Source organism: Nycticebus coucang, chromosome 15, assembly GCF_027406575.1.
Source record: "Nycticebus coucang isolate mNycCou1 chromosome 15, mNycCou1.pri, whole genome shotgun sequence".
NCBI lineage: Eukaryota > Metazoa > Chordata > Mammalia > Primates > Lorisidae > Nycticebus > Nycticebus coucang.
In genome coordinates this window covers 88,299,927-88,318,103 of record NC_069794.1, presented here as the reverse complement: position 1 = coordinate 88,318,103, position 18,177 = coordinate 88,299,927, and the positions used below count along the sequence as shown (strand labels likewise).

Sequence of the window (18,177 nt, the reverse complement as noted above, 5' to 3'; positions counted from 1 at the left end):
AAGTTCTATTCAGTGTTTTTTTTTTTTTTTAAATCACATTCAAACTATTATTTCTCATCTTTAGTTTGTTCTAAAATGATACTTTTTGCCACAGGGATTCAGTTTGGCTCAGTAAAACCAGCATGCTGTCTTTTGCTGGAGGGGACCTGCTGACTGTTAGCTGTGTGTGCTTTAGGGCTGATGATATATATCTTTTTTCATTAAACTGTTCATGCTGGTTTTGCCCTGGCCCCCTCTTTATCAAAACACTTGCTTTACAAATGCTCTAACCCCAGAAGACTAAGAAGGTTCCTGGCCTGTGCCCCTCAGGCGTGCAAACCAAATGAGCTCACCCCACACAACTTCCACCAGAGTGAGGGTGACCCGTTTTAAAAGATTGGAAAGCAGCCTAGTTGGTCTGGAGGCCACCTGGCTGGCTAACAGCATGAATGTGAGTTTGCAGGTGGAGTCGTGAGCTGTGAAGGTCAGGGGTGACCGCAGTGCCGTGCCATCTGCTGTGTTTTCTTTCAGACTTCCGGCCCGTGTGTTACGAGGAACCCCAGCACTGGTGCTCGGTGGCCTACTACGAACTGAACAACCGCGTCGGGGAGACATTCCAGGCCTCCTCCAGGAGCGTGCTCATAGACGGCTTCACCGACCCTTCCAACAACAGGAGCAGGTTCTGCCTCGGACTGCTTTCTAACGTGAACAGGAACTCAACCATAGAAAACACCAGGAGACACATAGGAAAGGGTAAGAGCACGTGTATCTTTCTCTTTTTCTGAGATGAAATACGGAAATAGAAACCGGTTGCATATTGGTCATGTAGCCTCGTGGAAGGACCCCAGGACAGGGGAGCTGGGCAGCCGTCCGGCGGTACCGTTGAGGACAGCACTCGGGCTTTCACAGTCTGCCTCTCTCTGCCTGTGAAGTCGGCATGCCACCTGCTGGGGTGGGGGGTAATGTGGAGTGGGTGTTGTGACAAGCAAGATGGTAAATATGAAAGCAAGATTAAATGATTGAATGGAAATATTGTGCTTATTATTATTTTGTGTGTGGGGGGGGGTGGTTGTGCATTATTTTTGAATTGCCTAAAGATGCTAACTAACTAAGATACCTTCCAAAGATGAGGAATTCTGACTGGATGATTAAAGTTTCCTTTGGGGACGTAGTTAGAAATAACGACTAATTTATGTTTGGAAGCCTTTGGTGGGCAACTAGAGCTCTCCTGGCCCAGGAGATTGTTACAGCTGCTGACTAGGCACGGGCCACACTGGCCTTTGATCAGTGATGCTTTTAAAGCCCATCTCATCTGCTTGAATGACGGTGGCAATTCCAGAGGAATATTAGGCCTGGTTGAGTATCTTTAAATTATTTTCTTTTCTATTAGAACAGTTGGTATCTCTGAGTGGTACTACTCTGGAGTCACAAGCCAAAAGAACTTTCTGAGTCATTTGATCTTTTCTCTCTCTCTCCCTCACTTAACTCATCTTGAGAAGATAGTGGCCTTCAGGCTGTTCTTTCACATTTCCGGGGGAAGATTCATTATTCCACTTGGTGATATAAATATTCTTCCTGGCATACCTAATAAATGTCTCCTGTTGTAGTAAACCTACACGCCACTGTTTAGAAACAGGTCGAATTTGGTCATTGAGGTCGACTCTTCATGGAGACCGTTACCTTATGCTTATTTATATTCTGTTTCTTTCCATAGTGGCTTTTGGATGCTTACAAGAAACCTTTGCAGTGAAGTGATAAATGAAAACTATAAAATAAGGCTGGGCATAATGGCTCATGCCCGTAATCCCTGAACTTTGGGAGGTGAAGGCAGGAGGATTGCTGGAGGTCAGAAGTTTGAGTCCAGCCTGAGCAAGGTTCCATCTCTCCACACCCCGCTAATAAAAAATTCACCCTGAGAGGTGGGGGTGCACCTGTAGTCCCAGCTACTCAGGAGGCTGAGGTGGGAGAGTCGCTTGAGTCTAGGAGTTTGAGGTTTCTGTGAGTTACAGTTGTACCACTGTACTTCAGCCTGGGCAGCAGAATGAGATCTTGTTTCTTAAAAAACAATAGAAAAGTAGAAACTGGTGATGGGGGTAGAGGAGGAGAATCTAAGTACGTCCTTGTGACTGTCGTTGTCATTTTGCTCCATGTTTCCTGACAGGGAGGTCAGAGAGGTGAAGCTCACTCTGGATATAACTGTTATCTCAAAGGGGAAAAGCTGTTCCTCAAAGGAAATACTTTTACTTTGGATTCTTGAACAGGTTTCTCAGGCCTGGCTTTACTTTCAAATGATTTTTTATAAGAATCTTCAGTGAAATGATAGTATAACGAAGTGACTGTCCTCAACAATAAATTAGGGTGTACTTTAAAAAGATTAAAAGAGGGAAATTCGGATGTTTCCAACACAAAGAAATGTTAAATGCTGTGGTGATGGATACTCCAATTATTCTCCTGTGATTCACATTGTATGCCTGTGATAGAACATCACCCACGCCTTATGAAACGACATACAACGATTATATTCCTGTAATAATTTAAAAGATAATAAAAATGAAAAAAATAGAAAATAATACACTTAAAAAAAAAAGAATCTTCAGCGAAATCTGAAAGCGAAGACATGTGAAGTCGCGGAGCTATTTGCTAAAGGCTTTGCAGATTGGTTTATGTAGTAAGCTTCTGCTGGTGCCAGTGGACCCAAAGATAGAATTAAAATATTAAAGGAGTGCCGAGCACTTTCTAGCCTCTTCAGGGTGCTCCTGATGAGGACATGGAGAGTAGATGTTCTGTGTTGTTAACTCTGAGTTAATCCGTACTGGTGAGAAACCATATGAAAATAATTAGATGACCTCTTCCAAAACCAGGAGTGCCCGGCCGGGCATGATGGTTCACGCCTGTAATCCCAGCATTCTGGGAGGCTGAGGTGGAAGGATCCCTTGAGCTCAGGAGTTTGAGACCAGCCTGAGCAAAAGTGAGATCCCGTCTCTACTAAAATTAGAAAAACTAGCCGGGTGTGCTGGTGGGCGCCTGTAGTCCCAGCTACTCAGGAGGCTGAGACAGGAGGATTGCTTGAGCCCAGGACTTTGAGGTTGCTGTGAATTATAGAGTGAGGTCAGGGCACTCTAGCCTGGGTGACAGAGTGAGACTGTCTGAAAAGGAAAAATATCTGGAATGCCAACGGCTTGATTATCTGGAGGGAAGGGCACTCAGGCTTGCGTGATCCCTCAGGCAGAGTCACAATTCTCAGAAAGCTGCTTAGGAATTTTTAGAGGAGCTACCAGCCATGCCATAAAGCGTGGCAGGAAAGAGTATGGGCTTAGGAGATTTGAAAGCAAGGGCCGTCAGCCATCTGTGTGATCACGGGACTCTGTCTGGGGTGTGGCCGTGGCTTAGCTGGTTCTCCACAGCCTGGCTTCCTAGTTGAGTAAGTTGAGTCTGTCTGCAGAGGTGATGAATAGAGACAGTTAGAGATAGGCGTCCATCTCACCAGTCTTTACTGAGTACCTGCTCAGCTGTGCACACTCAGGGTCCAGCAGGGAGACACAGACCCTGCTCGCCTGGGTTACATGCAGTTAGGGAGAAGACAGGCGAGGACCACCACAGGGAGCAGGTCCAACAGAGAAAACAAAGCAGGGGAAGGGAATGGGGACTTCAGACTGTGACAACTAGGGAGGCCTTCCTGAGAAAGTGGCATTTGGGCAGAGAGCTAGGGAAGGAACTGACAGTGCAGACATCTGGGGGAAGCTTTCCAAGCAAAAGGAACAGCGCGTGCAGGGGCCCTGGGCCTGCCTGGCTTGTTCTGAGGGAGGCAGGAGACAGGTCGTGGGAGCCTTGAGTCTGTTTAAAGGGCTTTGACTTTCCCTCTGTAAGACATGGAAAGACAGATTTAGGTTGAGGAGTTTATAATGGTCTGAGTTTATGCTTCAAAAGGATCCCCTGGATGCCCTGTTGAGATAGATTATGTGAGGGCAAGGGTGGAAGACATGTACCAAAAAATAGAATTCTTTTTATTATAGTTAGTGATGAGACGTTTTGCCCCGCAGCAGTTATCAGTTAGCTTTGAGGTAACTTCTGGTTTGTGTTCCCTGTGACTTAAAATCAGGTAAAATGGTTGGGGCTCCTACAGGAGGTAACATCACCATCCTCTTAGCAGAGTGCCTGCTCTTAGCGTTGTGCTTTCTTTAGTGGTGACAATCTATGCCCATTCACCTACAGCCTTCCACCTCGTGGGGTGCCCTGGCAGGAGGTGAGGCTGCATTTATCTGTAGCCTTGCAATGGTTACTTGGTGCAAAGGGATTGAGCCTACAACTTTGACCTCCCAGGGAAGTGCTTTGAATAGCTGCTAACAAGTTAGCCCTAGCATACCAAAGGCTACCACTTAATACCAGAGGCGGTACCGGAGCAGCCTGGAACACTGCGTTCTAATGTGGGATCTGTCCATATTCTTGCTTGAAAACCAGGCAGACTACTTGAACTCTCTGCAGTGATATGTTCAATTATAATAAAAACGATGATGATGATGAAGATGGTAGCTACCCCAGTCAGTTACCTACTATGTGTGAGGCACCCTGGCGTGCACGTACACATGTTGTTTCTAATCCTCAGAGTAACCCGACCAGTTAGGGTTTGTTAGTCTCATCGTACAGCTGAGACAACTGAAGCGCAGAGTTTGCTAGCTCACACAATTACATAAGTGATGGAGGCGCTTAAATTGAGGACTCACATCCATGTGTTGGTCTCAGTCCTCTGGTGGAGGGGACAGACCCTCCTGCCCTTTTACTGTGGTACCTGCATCATTTACAGAATCGAATCTGTCAATAAGCCGCACGGTGGTGCATCATAGTCAACTCTGGCGTTGAAAGGAGGCCCAGATATTAATAATAAAGTGCTAAAGCGTTATGATGATTGACTTTTACAATCTAAATCAGAGAAAATTTTGTCTTCCTTACAAAAATACCAGGCTAGAAGGGGAGAACTGCCCTGAAGATTACCCAGAGCCCCGAGTTCCTCTGTGGAGAACTGTAAGGGTCTTTCCAGAAAAAAAGACAAAAAATTTACTGACATATAATAGTGATATGTAAATGCACCAAGTAAAGCAGAGCGCTCCTGATGATGTGGGAATCATGTAATAGCCAACCTAGATAATGGGGGATAATCTTGCCTGCATTTTTCAGAGTGGCTTTTAAAAGGCCTTGAAAAGAATTAGGCAAACCATAGCTTTGAGCACAGAGCATGGACCTTGAGGTAGGATTATGTTTCTTAGGAATTCATGCTATAATATAACCATAATCAATGCTGCATTCCTTAGCACTTGTGATTTCTGCTGTAACTTCAGTTGGCTCTTTTAACCCTCAAAATGAGCCTCTGCCAGGTTCCAGGTAAGAGACAGCACAGGCACCTGCGGCTCAAGGAGTAGGGTGCCGGTCCCATATGCCGGAGGTGGCGGGTTCAAACCCAGCCCCCGCCAAAAACCAAAAGAAGAGACATCAGAGGCTCCTTGTTCTGCTGCAGGTGTAGGCTTGCTGCATTTGTCCTACCTGACATCTGTTTTCCCCTTCCAGGGAGAAAAAGTTGATGACTATGATAATTCCTGAGACATTACCTTAGTTATGTAAATTTCTGAAATAAATCAAGAACATCTTGAAAATAATCATACGTATTCCAAATAATTAAGTTGTTTTTGAAGTTGGAATATTTTTTGTTTCACTTGCATGTTTTACAGAATTCTAGTATTTCTTCCTGTTTTATGAAAGAGATTATCCTGGTATGAGGGTTTCCCTGGGCAGTTCCCCAGGAGGATGCTCTGCACTTCCAGGTGCTATTTGGATCGTTTCTTTAAATCCCTTTGAGACAGGGATTTAGTTTCCCTGTCTCAAAATCCCCTTCTAGTCTGCTTTTGAACATGTGTAAGGCTACAAAGCTTTCTTATTCATTTTATTTATTTATTTGAGACAGAGTCTCTCACTTTGTCACCCTGGGTAGAGTGCTGGGCTCACAGCAGCCTGAAACTCACAGCTCACAGCTCACAGCAGCCTGAAACTCTTGGGCTCAAGTGATCCTCCTGCCTCAGCCTCCTGAGAAGCTGGGACTATAGGCACCCACCACAATGCCTGGCTAGTTTTAGAGACGGGGTCTCACTCTTGCTCCAACTGGTCTTCAACTCCTGAGCTCAAGCCATCACCTGCCTTGGCCTCCCAAAGTACTAGGATTACAGGTGTGAGCCACTGTGCTCAGCCTGAGGCTTCTAATCTTTAAAAAAGCAAATCCTAAAAAGTATTTTAGCAAAGGATGTCATGCTGTTACAATCATTAAACTTGATGTTGCCAAATACTTAATTATTCTGAGAAAATGTCGACAGTATATTACTAAGTGAAAAAAAAAAGTTTTAAAGCATTCTGCAGAGTGTGATCCCAATTTTGTTTTAAAATATTGCACATTTCCTGCCTTTAAGGAATTAGCAGTCTTAATCAGCAGATGAAATATAAAATTCTGAGACATTTAAAGTGCATTTATTCGTGTGAAAATGCCCTTTATGGCAATTAATTTATTATGAAAATAAAATAGTTCTTTAAGCCTTAAAAAATCACATAAAAGACTGGCCCAGTGGTGACTGTGTGAATTAGGAAAAGGTATCCCTTCCGTGAGGGAAATTACTGCCATCTGCTGGAAATGTACTGTAATAGCTGTACAAAGCTCAAAAGGTTGAGGCAAACTCTGGAGTTGTGCAGTGTGCAACCATAGACACAGTCCTGTGGAGGACCCACTTCCATCCTCTGACCCCGGTGTGGATCTGGGAATCTGTACTTCTGTATTTATTTTTTGATTATACATTAGAATTCTTTTATTATAGGAAATTAATTTCCTTCTTTCTTTCTTTCTTTTTTTTTTTTTAGACAGTGTCTCACTCACTCTGTCACCCTTGGTACAGTACCATAGCATCATAACTCAAACTTTTGGGCTTAATCGATCCTCTTGCCTCAGCCTCCTGAGTAGCAGGGACTGTAGGGCATGTGGCGCCACATTCGGCTAGCTTTTCTATTTTTAGAAGAGATGGGGGTCTCACTTTTGCTTAGGCTGGTCTTAAACTCCTGAGCTCAGGTAATCCACCCGCTTCAGCCTCCCACAGTGCTAGGATTGCAGGCGTGAGCCACCACACCCAAGCCTTATTATGGAAAATTTCAAATATGAGTCTTCACACTGCCATCCCCAGCTTCAATGATGATTCCCATTCCGTGCCATTTTTATCATCTACCCCTTCACAACAGTTTTTTTTTTTTTTAAATTAAATCATAGCTGTGTACATTAATGTGATCATGGGGCACCATATACTAGTTTCATAGACCGTTTGACATATTTTCATCATACTGGTTAACGTAGCCTTCCTGGCATTTTCTTAGTTATTGTGCTAAGACATTTACATTCCACATTTACTAAGTTTCACATATACCCTTGTAAGATGCACCGCAGGTGTAATCCCACCAATCCCCCTCCCTCTGCCAACCTGCCCCCTCTCTCTCCTTCCTTTTCCCCTTCCCCCTATTCTTAGGTTGTAATTGGGTTATAACTTTCATGTGAAAGCCATAAATTAGTTTCATAGTAGGGCTGAGTACATTGGAGACTAGCCTATATCACAAAATCCCAAGACCAGAGAGATGTTGGCGTGGATGTGGAGAAAAGGGAACACTTCTACACTGCTGTTGGGAATGCAAATTAATACATTCCTTCTGGAAAGATGTATGGAGAACACTTAGAGATCTAAAAATAGATCTGCCATTCAATCCTATAATTCCTCTACTAGGCATACACCCAGAAGACCAAAAATCACATCACAACAAAGATATTTGTACCAGAATGTTTATTGCAGCCCTATTCATAATTGCTAAGTCATGGAAAAAGCCCAAGTGCCCCTCGATCCATGAATGGATTAATAAATTGTGGTATATGTACACCATGGAATACTATGCAGCCTTAAAGAAAGATGGAGACTTTACCTCTTTCATGTTTACATGGATGGAGCTGGAACATATTCTTCTTAGTAAAGTATCACAACAGTTTTGCTCCAATATTTCAGAGCAAATCTCAGACTTCATGTCTCCTCCACCTATGTGAATATGTAAGTAAGGAATTATTTAAAATGCCATTATGACATTCAGAAAGACTTACTTTCCTAAAGCTTCAGCTGAGTCTCAGAAGCAGCCAGATTTTAAAATAGCTGTGTGGAAGACCAGTTAACAAACTCAAGAAGAGTCCAGGTTGATCCTAAGGAAAGTGGCGTCTGGGTCCTCTGAGCAGGGTGGTGGCAGAATGTGCTCTGCCTTTTATGGTGGTCTTTCCACCTCCCCCCTTCTTGACCATTCCTTCCACTGTGGGACACTGACTTCCTCTTCTAGTAGATTCTAGAACATTGGACTATTTTCAGCCTTCCTAACCTGTCCTCTTCCCAGTCTTTCCTACTCATTTCTTTGTCACTCAAGACAACAGAAGAGGGGACACACTTGCAGCCTGACCCAGCAGACCCAAGTCAAATCCAGACTGACCCAGCAGACCCAAGCACACCCAAACCCAGGCTGACCCAGCAGACCCAGGTCAAGCCCAGGCTGACCCAGCAGACCCAAGTCACACCCAGGCTGACCCAGCAGACCCAAGTCACACCCAGGCTGACCCAGCAGACCCAAGTCAAACCCAGGCTGACCCAGCAGACCCAAGCACACCCAAACCCAGGCTGACCCAGCAGACCCAAGTCATACCCAGGCTGACCCTACCCAGGCTGACCCAGCAGACCCAAGTCAAACCCAGGCTGACCCAGCAGACCCAAGCCAAACCCAGGCTGACCCAGCAGACTCAAGTCAAACACAACCCAGGCTGACCCAGCAGACCCAAGCACACCCAAACCCAGGCTGACCCAGCAGACCCAAGTCAAACCCAGGCTGACCCAGCAGAGCCAAGCCAAACCCAGGCTGACCCAGCAGACCCAAGTCAAATCCAGGCTGACCCAGCAGACCCAAGCACACCCAAACCCAGGCTGACCCAGCAGACTCAAGTCATACCCAGGCTGACCCAGCAGACCCAAGTCAAACCCAGGCTGACCCAGCAGACCCAAGCCAAACCCAACCCAGGCTGACCCAGCAGACCCAAGCCAAACCCAGGCTGACCCAGCAGACTCAAGTCACACTCAGGCTGACTCAGCAGACCCAAGTCAAACCAGTCTGACCCAGCAGACCCAAGTCACACCCAGGCTGACCCAGCAGACCCAAGTCACACCCAGGCTGACCCAGCAGACCCAAGTCAAACCCAGGCTGACCCAGCAGACCCAAGCCAAACCCAGGCTGACCCAGCAGACCCAAGCCAAACCCAGGCTGACCCAGCAGACCCAAGCCAAACCCAGGCTGACCCAGCAGACCCAAGTCACACTCAGGCTGACTCAGCAGACCCAAGTCACACCCAGGCTGACCCAGCAGACCCAAGCCAAACCCAGGGTGCTCCTGGTCCCAATTAACCAGGACTCTAACTTCCCAGTCTCTTAAGAAGTAGGGGGCAGTCACACCTACTTTTTTTTTTTTTTTTTTTTTTTTTGGCCGGGGCTGGGTTTGAACCCGCCACCTCTGGCATATGGGACCGGCCCCCTACTCCTTGAGCCACAGGTGCCGCCCGTCACACCTACTTTTTGGAAAGTTCTGTTAGCAAAAGACCAAATGAAAATGTGCTTCAGTTGTGAGCAGAAGCTGGCTGAGGGCCTCAGTACCCGGCTCCCTCTGTCTCAGTGGTGCTTCCTTCCTTCCGGGCCTTCATTCTTACTGCTGGCACTGGGACAGGCTCTGGGATTGTAGCTCTAGCTTTGTTTCCATGGCTAAAGCATATGCTAATGGCACGTTTTATCGCATAGTAATAGGCATGACATCACTTTTAAGCATTTCACATAGAACTGTCACCATGTAGGGTACAGGAAAATCTGCACATGTTCATTTTTTCCTTCCCTGATTTAAAGGAATATCACATAAAATAAGTTCTCAAATAGCAACCCTTAGTGAGATGAAATGCTGCAATAGATATAAAAACTCCTGCTGGTATTCATGAATGGAACGGGACGCTGAATTCTGAGAAACTCTTGTCTGAAAATAGTTGCTGAGAATCACACACTTAAAAATCCAGCCCTTCCAGTTCCCGGGACTGGCTTATACACTGGCCTGAGCTTCGCAAAGAGTGAGACAGCATCAGCCTCACCTGGGACTTGTTGGAAATGCACGTTGTCAGGCCTCACCCCAGACTGACTGAAGCAGCGGTCTGTTTTATTAACAAGCCCTCCAAGTGACTCTGGTGCAAGCTCAAATTCCAGTGCGTGGTGGGCTTGAATCTGATGTATGTGATTCAAAGCCACTACTTTAACCTACCAAATGGGTGCAAACAAAATTGTTTGCTGGCCGGTGTCGTGGCTCACTCCTGTAATCCTAGCACTCTGGGAGGCCAAGTTGGAAAGACTGCTTGAGGCCAGGAGTTTGAGACCAGCCTGAGCAAGAGCAAAACCCCATCTCTACAAAAATAGAAAAATTAGCCAGCCATTGTGGCAGGTGCCTATGGTCCCAGCTATCAGGGAGGCTGAGGCAGGAGGATGGCTTGAGCCCAGGAGTTTGAGGTTACAGTGTGCTAGATGATGCTACTGCACTCTACCCTGGGAAACAGAGGGAGACAGAGATTGTCTCAAAAATTAAAAAAAAAAATTGTTTGCTTACTCAACTCCTGTTTAGATGCTGCTGTTTTTGGTCTAAAACCAGATTCCTTTTCACAAAGGTCAGTTCCAACCCTGTCCTAGTGTTCAGAGCAGCCTCCCTCCCTATTCTTTAGGACACGGGACTGCCGCTCCCTACCTGCTATGGTTGGTTGCAGATAAGTCTTTTAACAGGATTGAAAACCACCCCCTATATAAAGACCAGAGTCAGATAACAAAAATCTTACCTATTCTACCTAATAGGTTTCAAGAGGATTATGTATTTGAAGGTTATTCAGTTCAAATACCAGCTCTGCTCTGGGGCTACAGCCAAGTGACCATGTTCCAGCCAGTCAGGACCACCCTTCTGCTTGCTGGGCACTACCTCAGGGGCCATGGGTTCCAGGCCCAAGGCCATATAAGAGAGTGAGGGAAGGAGCTGAGAAAAAGAAGGTTGAGCGGAGGGTTGAGAGGAAGCTGAGGGAAGAAGAAGAGGAAGCTGGGCTGATGGGCACAGTGACAGGGAAGTAGCCTGAATATCCAGAGCCCGGCCAGTTCCTTCAGAGTGATGTGACTGGCATAGATAATACTCAAAATCATTCTTTTTTAAAATTATATTAAGGGAAAGGAGATGGGAGAAGGAAACAATGAGTGTGGTGGTGGTGGGTAGGGTGCAATGAAAAACTGCCTCCAGTGCTACGGAGAAGCCGACCGAGGAGCTCTGAGCAGCCACCTCAGGGCTGTTTGCTAAAGTCAAAGTTGTGCACCGTGGTGTCTGAAAAGCCCTCGAGGTCTGTAAGTTCTGTTTCTCAACTTCTACATTTTTATTTTGAGGAGACCCAGAATATTTAAGTATATTCTGGATCATTTGTGCACACACTTTTTAACTGCACAGCGATTGTATTTATAATCATGTTGACTTCTAGAGCTGAAGACATTTTTTTCTCCCTTAAAAGTTGGGGATTCTTCATGAAGTGGGAAGTACGAACCAAAAAAGTACAGAAAAATTATTCTGGTGTTTAATATTCACTAAACTAGAGCTTCTTCATATTATGTAAATCTAGGCCCTTGCTATAAATTTATGTTGAATCTCAAACCCAGAGAATTAGAGGGCAAGAATGTAGTAAACTTCAATTTGGAATAAAAAGTGGCAAGAGTGGTAACGTTCTCTGCGCGCTCTTTTGAACTATTAATTTTAAGAATGTTAGATGAAGTGAAGTAAGCTATATTTTGCTTGTGAGTTTTTATATTATTCTATCTAAAAATGTGATAGGAATTTCACTGTTGACAAGTGAAAAATGGACATTTATATATATGATTTATAAGAGTAGGTAATACACTTTGAAATGAGATAGTTCTCTTTGAGATATTTGTTAAGAGAAATAGATTTGTAACTGTTGGTAAATTAAAATTTAAACATCATTCATTGTTTCCTCTGAAGTGGATTTAGTGTATGCACGTAAATGACACTTTCATATTAACTGTGTCCAGTTTTAAATTGTCAAATTTATATATGTGCATGAAGGTTTATTTGATTTTTTTGGCATGATATATTTATTTTGTTTCTAATTTTAGGAAACCTTATTTTTGAAACAAACAGGAGATTGAGAAAGAGATGGGAGAAATAATATGTGTATGACGCTCTTGGGCTCTTGGGTTCCAATTCACTTTCAAACAGACTTGTAGAGAAAGTGCAAATGAATTATAATGAAAGAAGTGGCATTTGGGTCGCACATTCTACCTTCTTGGATTAATGATCTGTCCGTGAACCTGACGGTCGAGACTTATTATCTCTTGAGGGTAGCAGAGCCCGTGGGAGGGCGCAGCATGTGAGGGTGTGTGAAGGAAGGCTGTGTCTTTGCGTCTGCAGGTGTACACTTGTACTATGTCGGGGGAGAGGTGTATGCCGAGTGCGTGAGTGACAGCAGCATCTTTGTGCAGAGCCGGAATTGCAACTATCAGCACGGCTTCCACCCTGCCACCGTCTGCAAGATCCCCAGCGGGTGCAGCCTCAAGGTCTTCAACAACCAGCTCTTTGCTCAGCTGCTGGCCCAGTCAGTGCACCACGGCTTCGAAGTCGTTTATGAGTTAACTAAGATGTGCACCATCCGGATGAGTTTCGTTAAGGTAAGTGGGGTGGGGGGCCTACGGTCAGATTATGAAGTGGAAGACAATAAAACAAAACAGAACAACAGCACTCTGATTGATGAGGTGCTTCTACAGCCAGTTCTGACAACAATTTTTTTTAATTCCGTTAACAGTTTTTAAGAAGAGTTCCTCTGTGAGTATGATGTGTTTTCTTTAGCAGTTGTATGATAATTCTTATGCATATTACTTTTGGAGGAAAAACAAGTTAAGGTGGCTACCTGATTGCTTTTAATGCAGAAGATAAAGTGCAATTATAATTTTATAGGACTAAATGCTGCAGAGATTTTTTTCCCCTCATCAAATTGCTAAGCTCTGTTGTCACTCTGTGAATGTTGGTGAATTTATCCAAATTCAGTAAGACACTCTTCTTACTCTTAGAAAGCATTCAGGAGAATAGGGGAGATAATATTCATAAATAAGCTCCGAAATAGGCACAGAACTGGCTCTAATAAGAGACAGGATAAATGAAATGCTGTTATAAGGATATAAACAAATTAGGATGGAAACATTAGGTGAATGTGATTAGTTCTTAGAAAGTAGTACATTTTCCGCTTATGAATATGTGTTGGATTTCTCAAGTTAAGTCTTAGAGTTTGGAGAGCCAAGGAAGTTTCATAGTGGGAAGGCGAAACTGGATTTGCACATTGAAGCTAAAGCTTCAGTTTCATCATCTGCTACTTTATCTGTTGCAAAATGCTTGTACATCATTCTAATATTAAAAAATCTGAGCTTGTTTACCAAACTATCTGGGTACATGTGACACAGTTTTCACATTGTCACATAGCTAGCCCAGGAATCTGTGTGGCTCATTTTTTCAAAGTAAAAATTTTTTTAGCTGTTTAAAATTACCTTGACAAATAGTTGTCCTATTTTTCTATGCTTAAATTATGTTTTTATTGTACTGTATTTATAATTTCAATAATTACTTTGAAAATAAGAATCAAGAATGTAGGTTCCCATTTCAAAAATGACTTCTTGAAATCATTTCTCTTTCACAATGACAAAGTCGTTTTATTCAAATTTGCAGTTTTAAAAATTGACAGCTTTACATTGTAAAGCGCTTAACAAATACTGGAAATCTTTTCACATGTTCTGTTGCATTAGAGCCAGCAGAGGGCATTAAATTGCTGTTAATGAGCACTCATTAGAATTGTACAATTGTTTTTTTCCAGGTCTATGTTTCTAAACTTAGATGAAATGTCACTATCTCATAGGTAATTACTTTGCTGTAATTAAATATAAGCTTAGATGGAAATCTAAGTTCCCTTAATATCAATTAGATATATTTCTCCAATATGCAACATTTAAATTTATAAAGCTACACAGTTCACAGCAAATAAACTTACTAATATTGCAGGGACTTTCAAGAAATACAGTAGAACCTCTGTAAGTTGACGACCCAAGGAACTGTAAAAGCCTGGTCAACATACAGAGGTGGCCAAGTGAGGAACTAGGCCTGCTATGCTGATATGTACGTGTGGTACATGTCTGGTCTGTGAAAATTAGGTCAACCTAAGGGCAGGGTCAATGTAGGGACGTGGTCAACTATGGAGGTTCTACTGTATTTAGTAAATATAACTATAGTTGATCAGTTTTACAAATTATACATGAGCAAGCACAGGTGGCTGCTGTGATGTATCAGGTCACCTTTAAGGTCTCTTTCAGCTGCGATCTCTACTGATTCTAGACTCAGTCATTCTATCAACAAATATTTACCAAGCACCTGACGTATGCCAGGCTAGGCACTGCTGTGGGTGTTGGGATACATCAGTGCTGACTCACAAAGGAATCAGCGCTGAGTCTAGTTCCGCCGAAAGACAGAAGGGAAAAAGGAAAGGAGGGAGGCATGGAGAAAGGGAAGAGAGGAAAATAGGAAATTATTCAGTGGAGAATAACTGATCTGTAATGATCAGTAAACTTAGAAAGTGTTAGTTTCAGCAATTCTGTGACTTTCCTCATTTCCAATGAACACATTTGTAACCATGAGAACTACTGTCTTGGAATGAAGCCAGCAGCAGCCTCACTACATCACTGTCTGTTTATGCTCCGTGGGGAGTCCAGGGTGGATGCGGAATGGTAAGAGTTCTCACTGCAGCCTGTATCAGTGCTTTGCAGTGCGTACCAAGTTACTAGAACACTGAGGAAATGCTCTCGTTTAGTGTCAGAGTTATGGAAAATAATTATGATCTAGTGAAGCTAGTGAAAAGACATAAGCTCTAAACAATTACACACAAATAAGCTCTAAACAATTACACAGAAATGTTTTAAACTTTTGTTTATGTTGAGAGATTACTTTTTCAGTAATAAAGTATGTTTATACCTAAAGAAAAAAAAAAGCCAACCTCCCCCCGACTCCCCAACCCTCGATGACTCACAGATCTCTGCCCTCATGGAACCAACATTCTAATAAGAAGAGAATGATAGTAAACAGCCATCCCAGAGAAGGTGGGTAGAAGAGAGAACCTGCGCAGGGGGAAGGGAGTTGAAGCGGAGCCGGCTGCACGTCAGAGCAGGCCTCGTCCTGGAGAGCCTGGCAGAGGCTGAGGGCTGTCTGGGGAACAGCAGCAGAGGCCGAGGGAAGAGCAAAAACTAAGGCCCCAGGGCAAGACGAAGCCTAGGAATTGGGAGAAACAAGCTGGCCAGTGTGACCAAAGTGTGATGAGTGGGGCAGGGACCCACAGCAAGGCTTCCACTTCCTAAGCCACTGCGGGGAATTTGGGCCGTTACTCTGTAGAGCTAGCGAGCCTTTCTGACTTCTGCTTTTAAAGACTCCTCCATCTGCTGCGTGAAGGATAGCTATTGTGCAGGCACAAGGCTGTGAGTAGGGAAGCTATTCACTATTATGATACTAGTTAGGAGGCTATTGCAATATTCAGGCAAGAGATGATGCCCCACCCCCCAGGAGCGTCCAGTAGAACTCGTCAGAAGTAGAAGGATTCTGCACTCTGGAGGGAGGGTAGATGTGGGGTGTGAGAAAAGGAGGGAAGTTAGAAAGATGAAGTAAGTTGCCTTCAATCAGGATGGAGAAGATGCCGGTGTCCCAAGCTTGGAGATACGAGTGAGAGTTCAGTTTTCGTGATGATAACTTTGACATGAATGTCACACGTTCCAGAGGAGATGCTGAAGTAGGCAGGTTGACACGAGAGTCTGGATTATGAGAGAGAGCTCTGGGCTTGAGGTGTAAATTTAGGAATTATCAGCATCAGAATGGTTCTTAAGTCCATGAGTCCAAATTAGAAACACCAAAGGTGTAAGTTTAAACAATAAAGATTAGGGGTTCAGGGACTGAGGGCTGGGATCCTGCAACATGAGAAGGTGGGGGAGAAGAGAAAGAACCATCAAGGAAAATTGAAAAACAAACAATCAAAAAAAAAACATCCAGTGAGGTAGGAGTAGAGCCAAGAAATTATGGTGCTTTGAAAACCAAGAGAAGAGAGTGCATTGAGGTCCAGAGGGGCAGGATGATGCCCATGTGATGTGATGACAAAGAGCTGATTCTTAACTTTTGGCAGTAGAAAGATCTTTTTTGATCTTGACAAGAAAAGTTTTGTTGGAGGCTTGGATAAATTGCTGATCAGATGGATTTAAGAGGGGACAGGAGGGGAGGAATTGAGAAAGCCATCAAACAGGGCTTCGCAGGTGTTTGCTAGACGGGGGTCAGGGGATCAAAGACTTGAGCAATAACTGGTGGGGGCAATACACAAATGTATTCTGAAGATGGGAGTTATTTCAGTGTGTTCATTAATGATCGAATGATCTAGTAGGAGCAAAAGGTGGGACTGTTGTCCCTGGGAAGGTAAGTGCCTTTAATAACACATAAACAGATGGACCAGTTCATTTGGAAACCCAGATTATTAATCTATAGTAGGGGCTAGAAAAGGCCAGGTGTGTGGGTATAGATGCTGTGAAAATTCTAATTTCTTATTGCCTCATTTTTCTCATTAAAATAAGAAATAAGATGATCAGTTGCAGTCATAGGTAGAGAGACTGGAGAGGAAAGGGACTAGGGGGCACGTGAGGTTCATAGTCATAAATCTATAGTGTGACGAGGAGGCAGGGCTGTGTCTTGATTGAATTTTTAACGGCCTCTACAGGGAATCACTGCTCCCACTAACAAAACTGATTCGCTTGGCCATGATCCCCGTTCATGTTTTAAATAATTTTTCATTGCTACATGGCATATAGGAAAAAATGCACAAATGCATTATTTCTTTTTTATTTTTACTGTCTTTCCTATGAGTGGTAAGAAATGGGAAATTGCCACGTGAGTTAGAGAGAGAGGAGACACGCTTTGATAATCAACCCTGAAAAATCCAGAGTGCCTTCCAGTTATCTCTTTATCCAGTTATCTCTTGTCAGATCCAATTGCTGGTCCATAGTAACCATTTTGTGCGAAATGCAGTCTTTGGCATGAAAGGGGTGAACACGGTCAGGCTTCTGCCCTGTGCCACTGTTCCCATGTGACTAGAGCCCCAGGCCACCTCTAGGTGCAAGGATTTCATTGCGAACCCAGAGGGAATGCCCAGACGTGGGCTCACTGAAGGCGTCCAGTTGGTGCAAGGGTTGTCCTGTGCCTGCTGGGAGGTGGGGGTCACATTCTCTCCCTCTGTGGTCTCAGAAGCCGCCCTGGTGGGGGGTAGGGGGTTCTGCACCCCACAAGCTCTGCCAGGAGCCCCGGGGGTGACTGCAAAGTCTGGCACAATACTCCTGGCTCTGTTCTTGCTTTCCAGGGTTGGGGAGCTGAGTATCACCGCCAGGATGTGACAAGCACCCCCTGCTGGATTGAAATCCATCTTCACGGACCGCTGCAGTGGCTGGACAAAGTGCTGACTCAGATGGGCTCCCCCCATAACCCGATTTCTTCAGTATCTTAACAGTCATGTTTTAAGCTGCCCTTCCATAGAGTAGATGTTGTCGCAAGCCGTGGCTTATATCATTTCAGGTTTGCGACTAACCGAAACGTCTAAAGACGCGTGTAAATACATACAATGTATACTGTTCATATTTTTTATCACCATTTGTTTTGTGCTTTCTAGTTAACCTTGTGCCAGTACAGTGTGATGAGAAAGGCAGGGTGTTTGTGCTTGTGCCCTACGAGGAAGCAGCTTCTTTTGTGGAAGGAAACAAATGAAAGGCAACCATGTCAAGGGTATTGGAAGGGTGTTGGCAGAACGCACGGCGCCAGTCAGCCACAGCATTCTAAAGCAGGGTGTGTGATCTCACAGAGACGGCAACTGCTCATATAGCAAAGATCAGGTATTAGCAGCACTACAGTAAATAACACTCCCGGATGAAACAAAGCACTCAAACTCATAAACTCTAAATGGTCTCATGGTTAGTGCTATTAGCA

At 44.3% G+C, this 18,177-nt stretch overlaps 1 protein-coding gene across 1 annotated transcript in view; it reads left to right on the top strand.

Annotated features, from left to right (window-relative positions):
- The window catches only part of SMAD9 (SMAD family member 9), a 76,906-nt gene extending 58,729 nt beyond the window's left edge, over nucleotides 1-18,177 (top strand). The window contains exons 4-6 of the mRNA XM_053563932.1: nucleotides 511-732; nucleotides 12,550-12,806; nucleotides 17,558-18,177. Of these exons, the coding sequence (XP_053419907.1) occupies nucleotides 511-732; nucleotides 12,550-12,806; nucleotides 17,558-17,701 (623 nt within the window). The 3' untranslated portion in view covers nucleotides 17,702-18,177. The remainder of the gene's footprint in view (nucleotides 1-510; nucleotides 733-12,549; nucleotides 12,807-17,557) is intronic.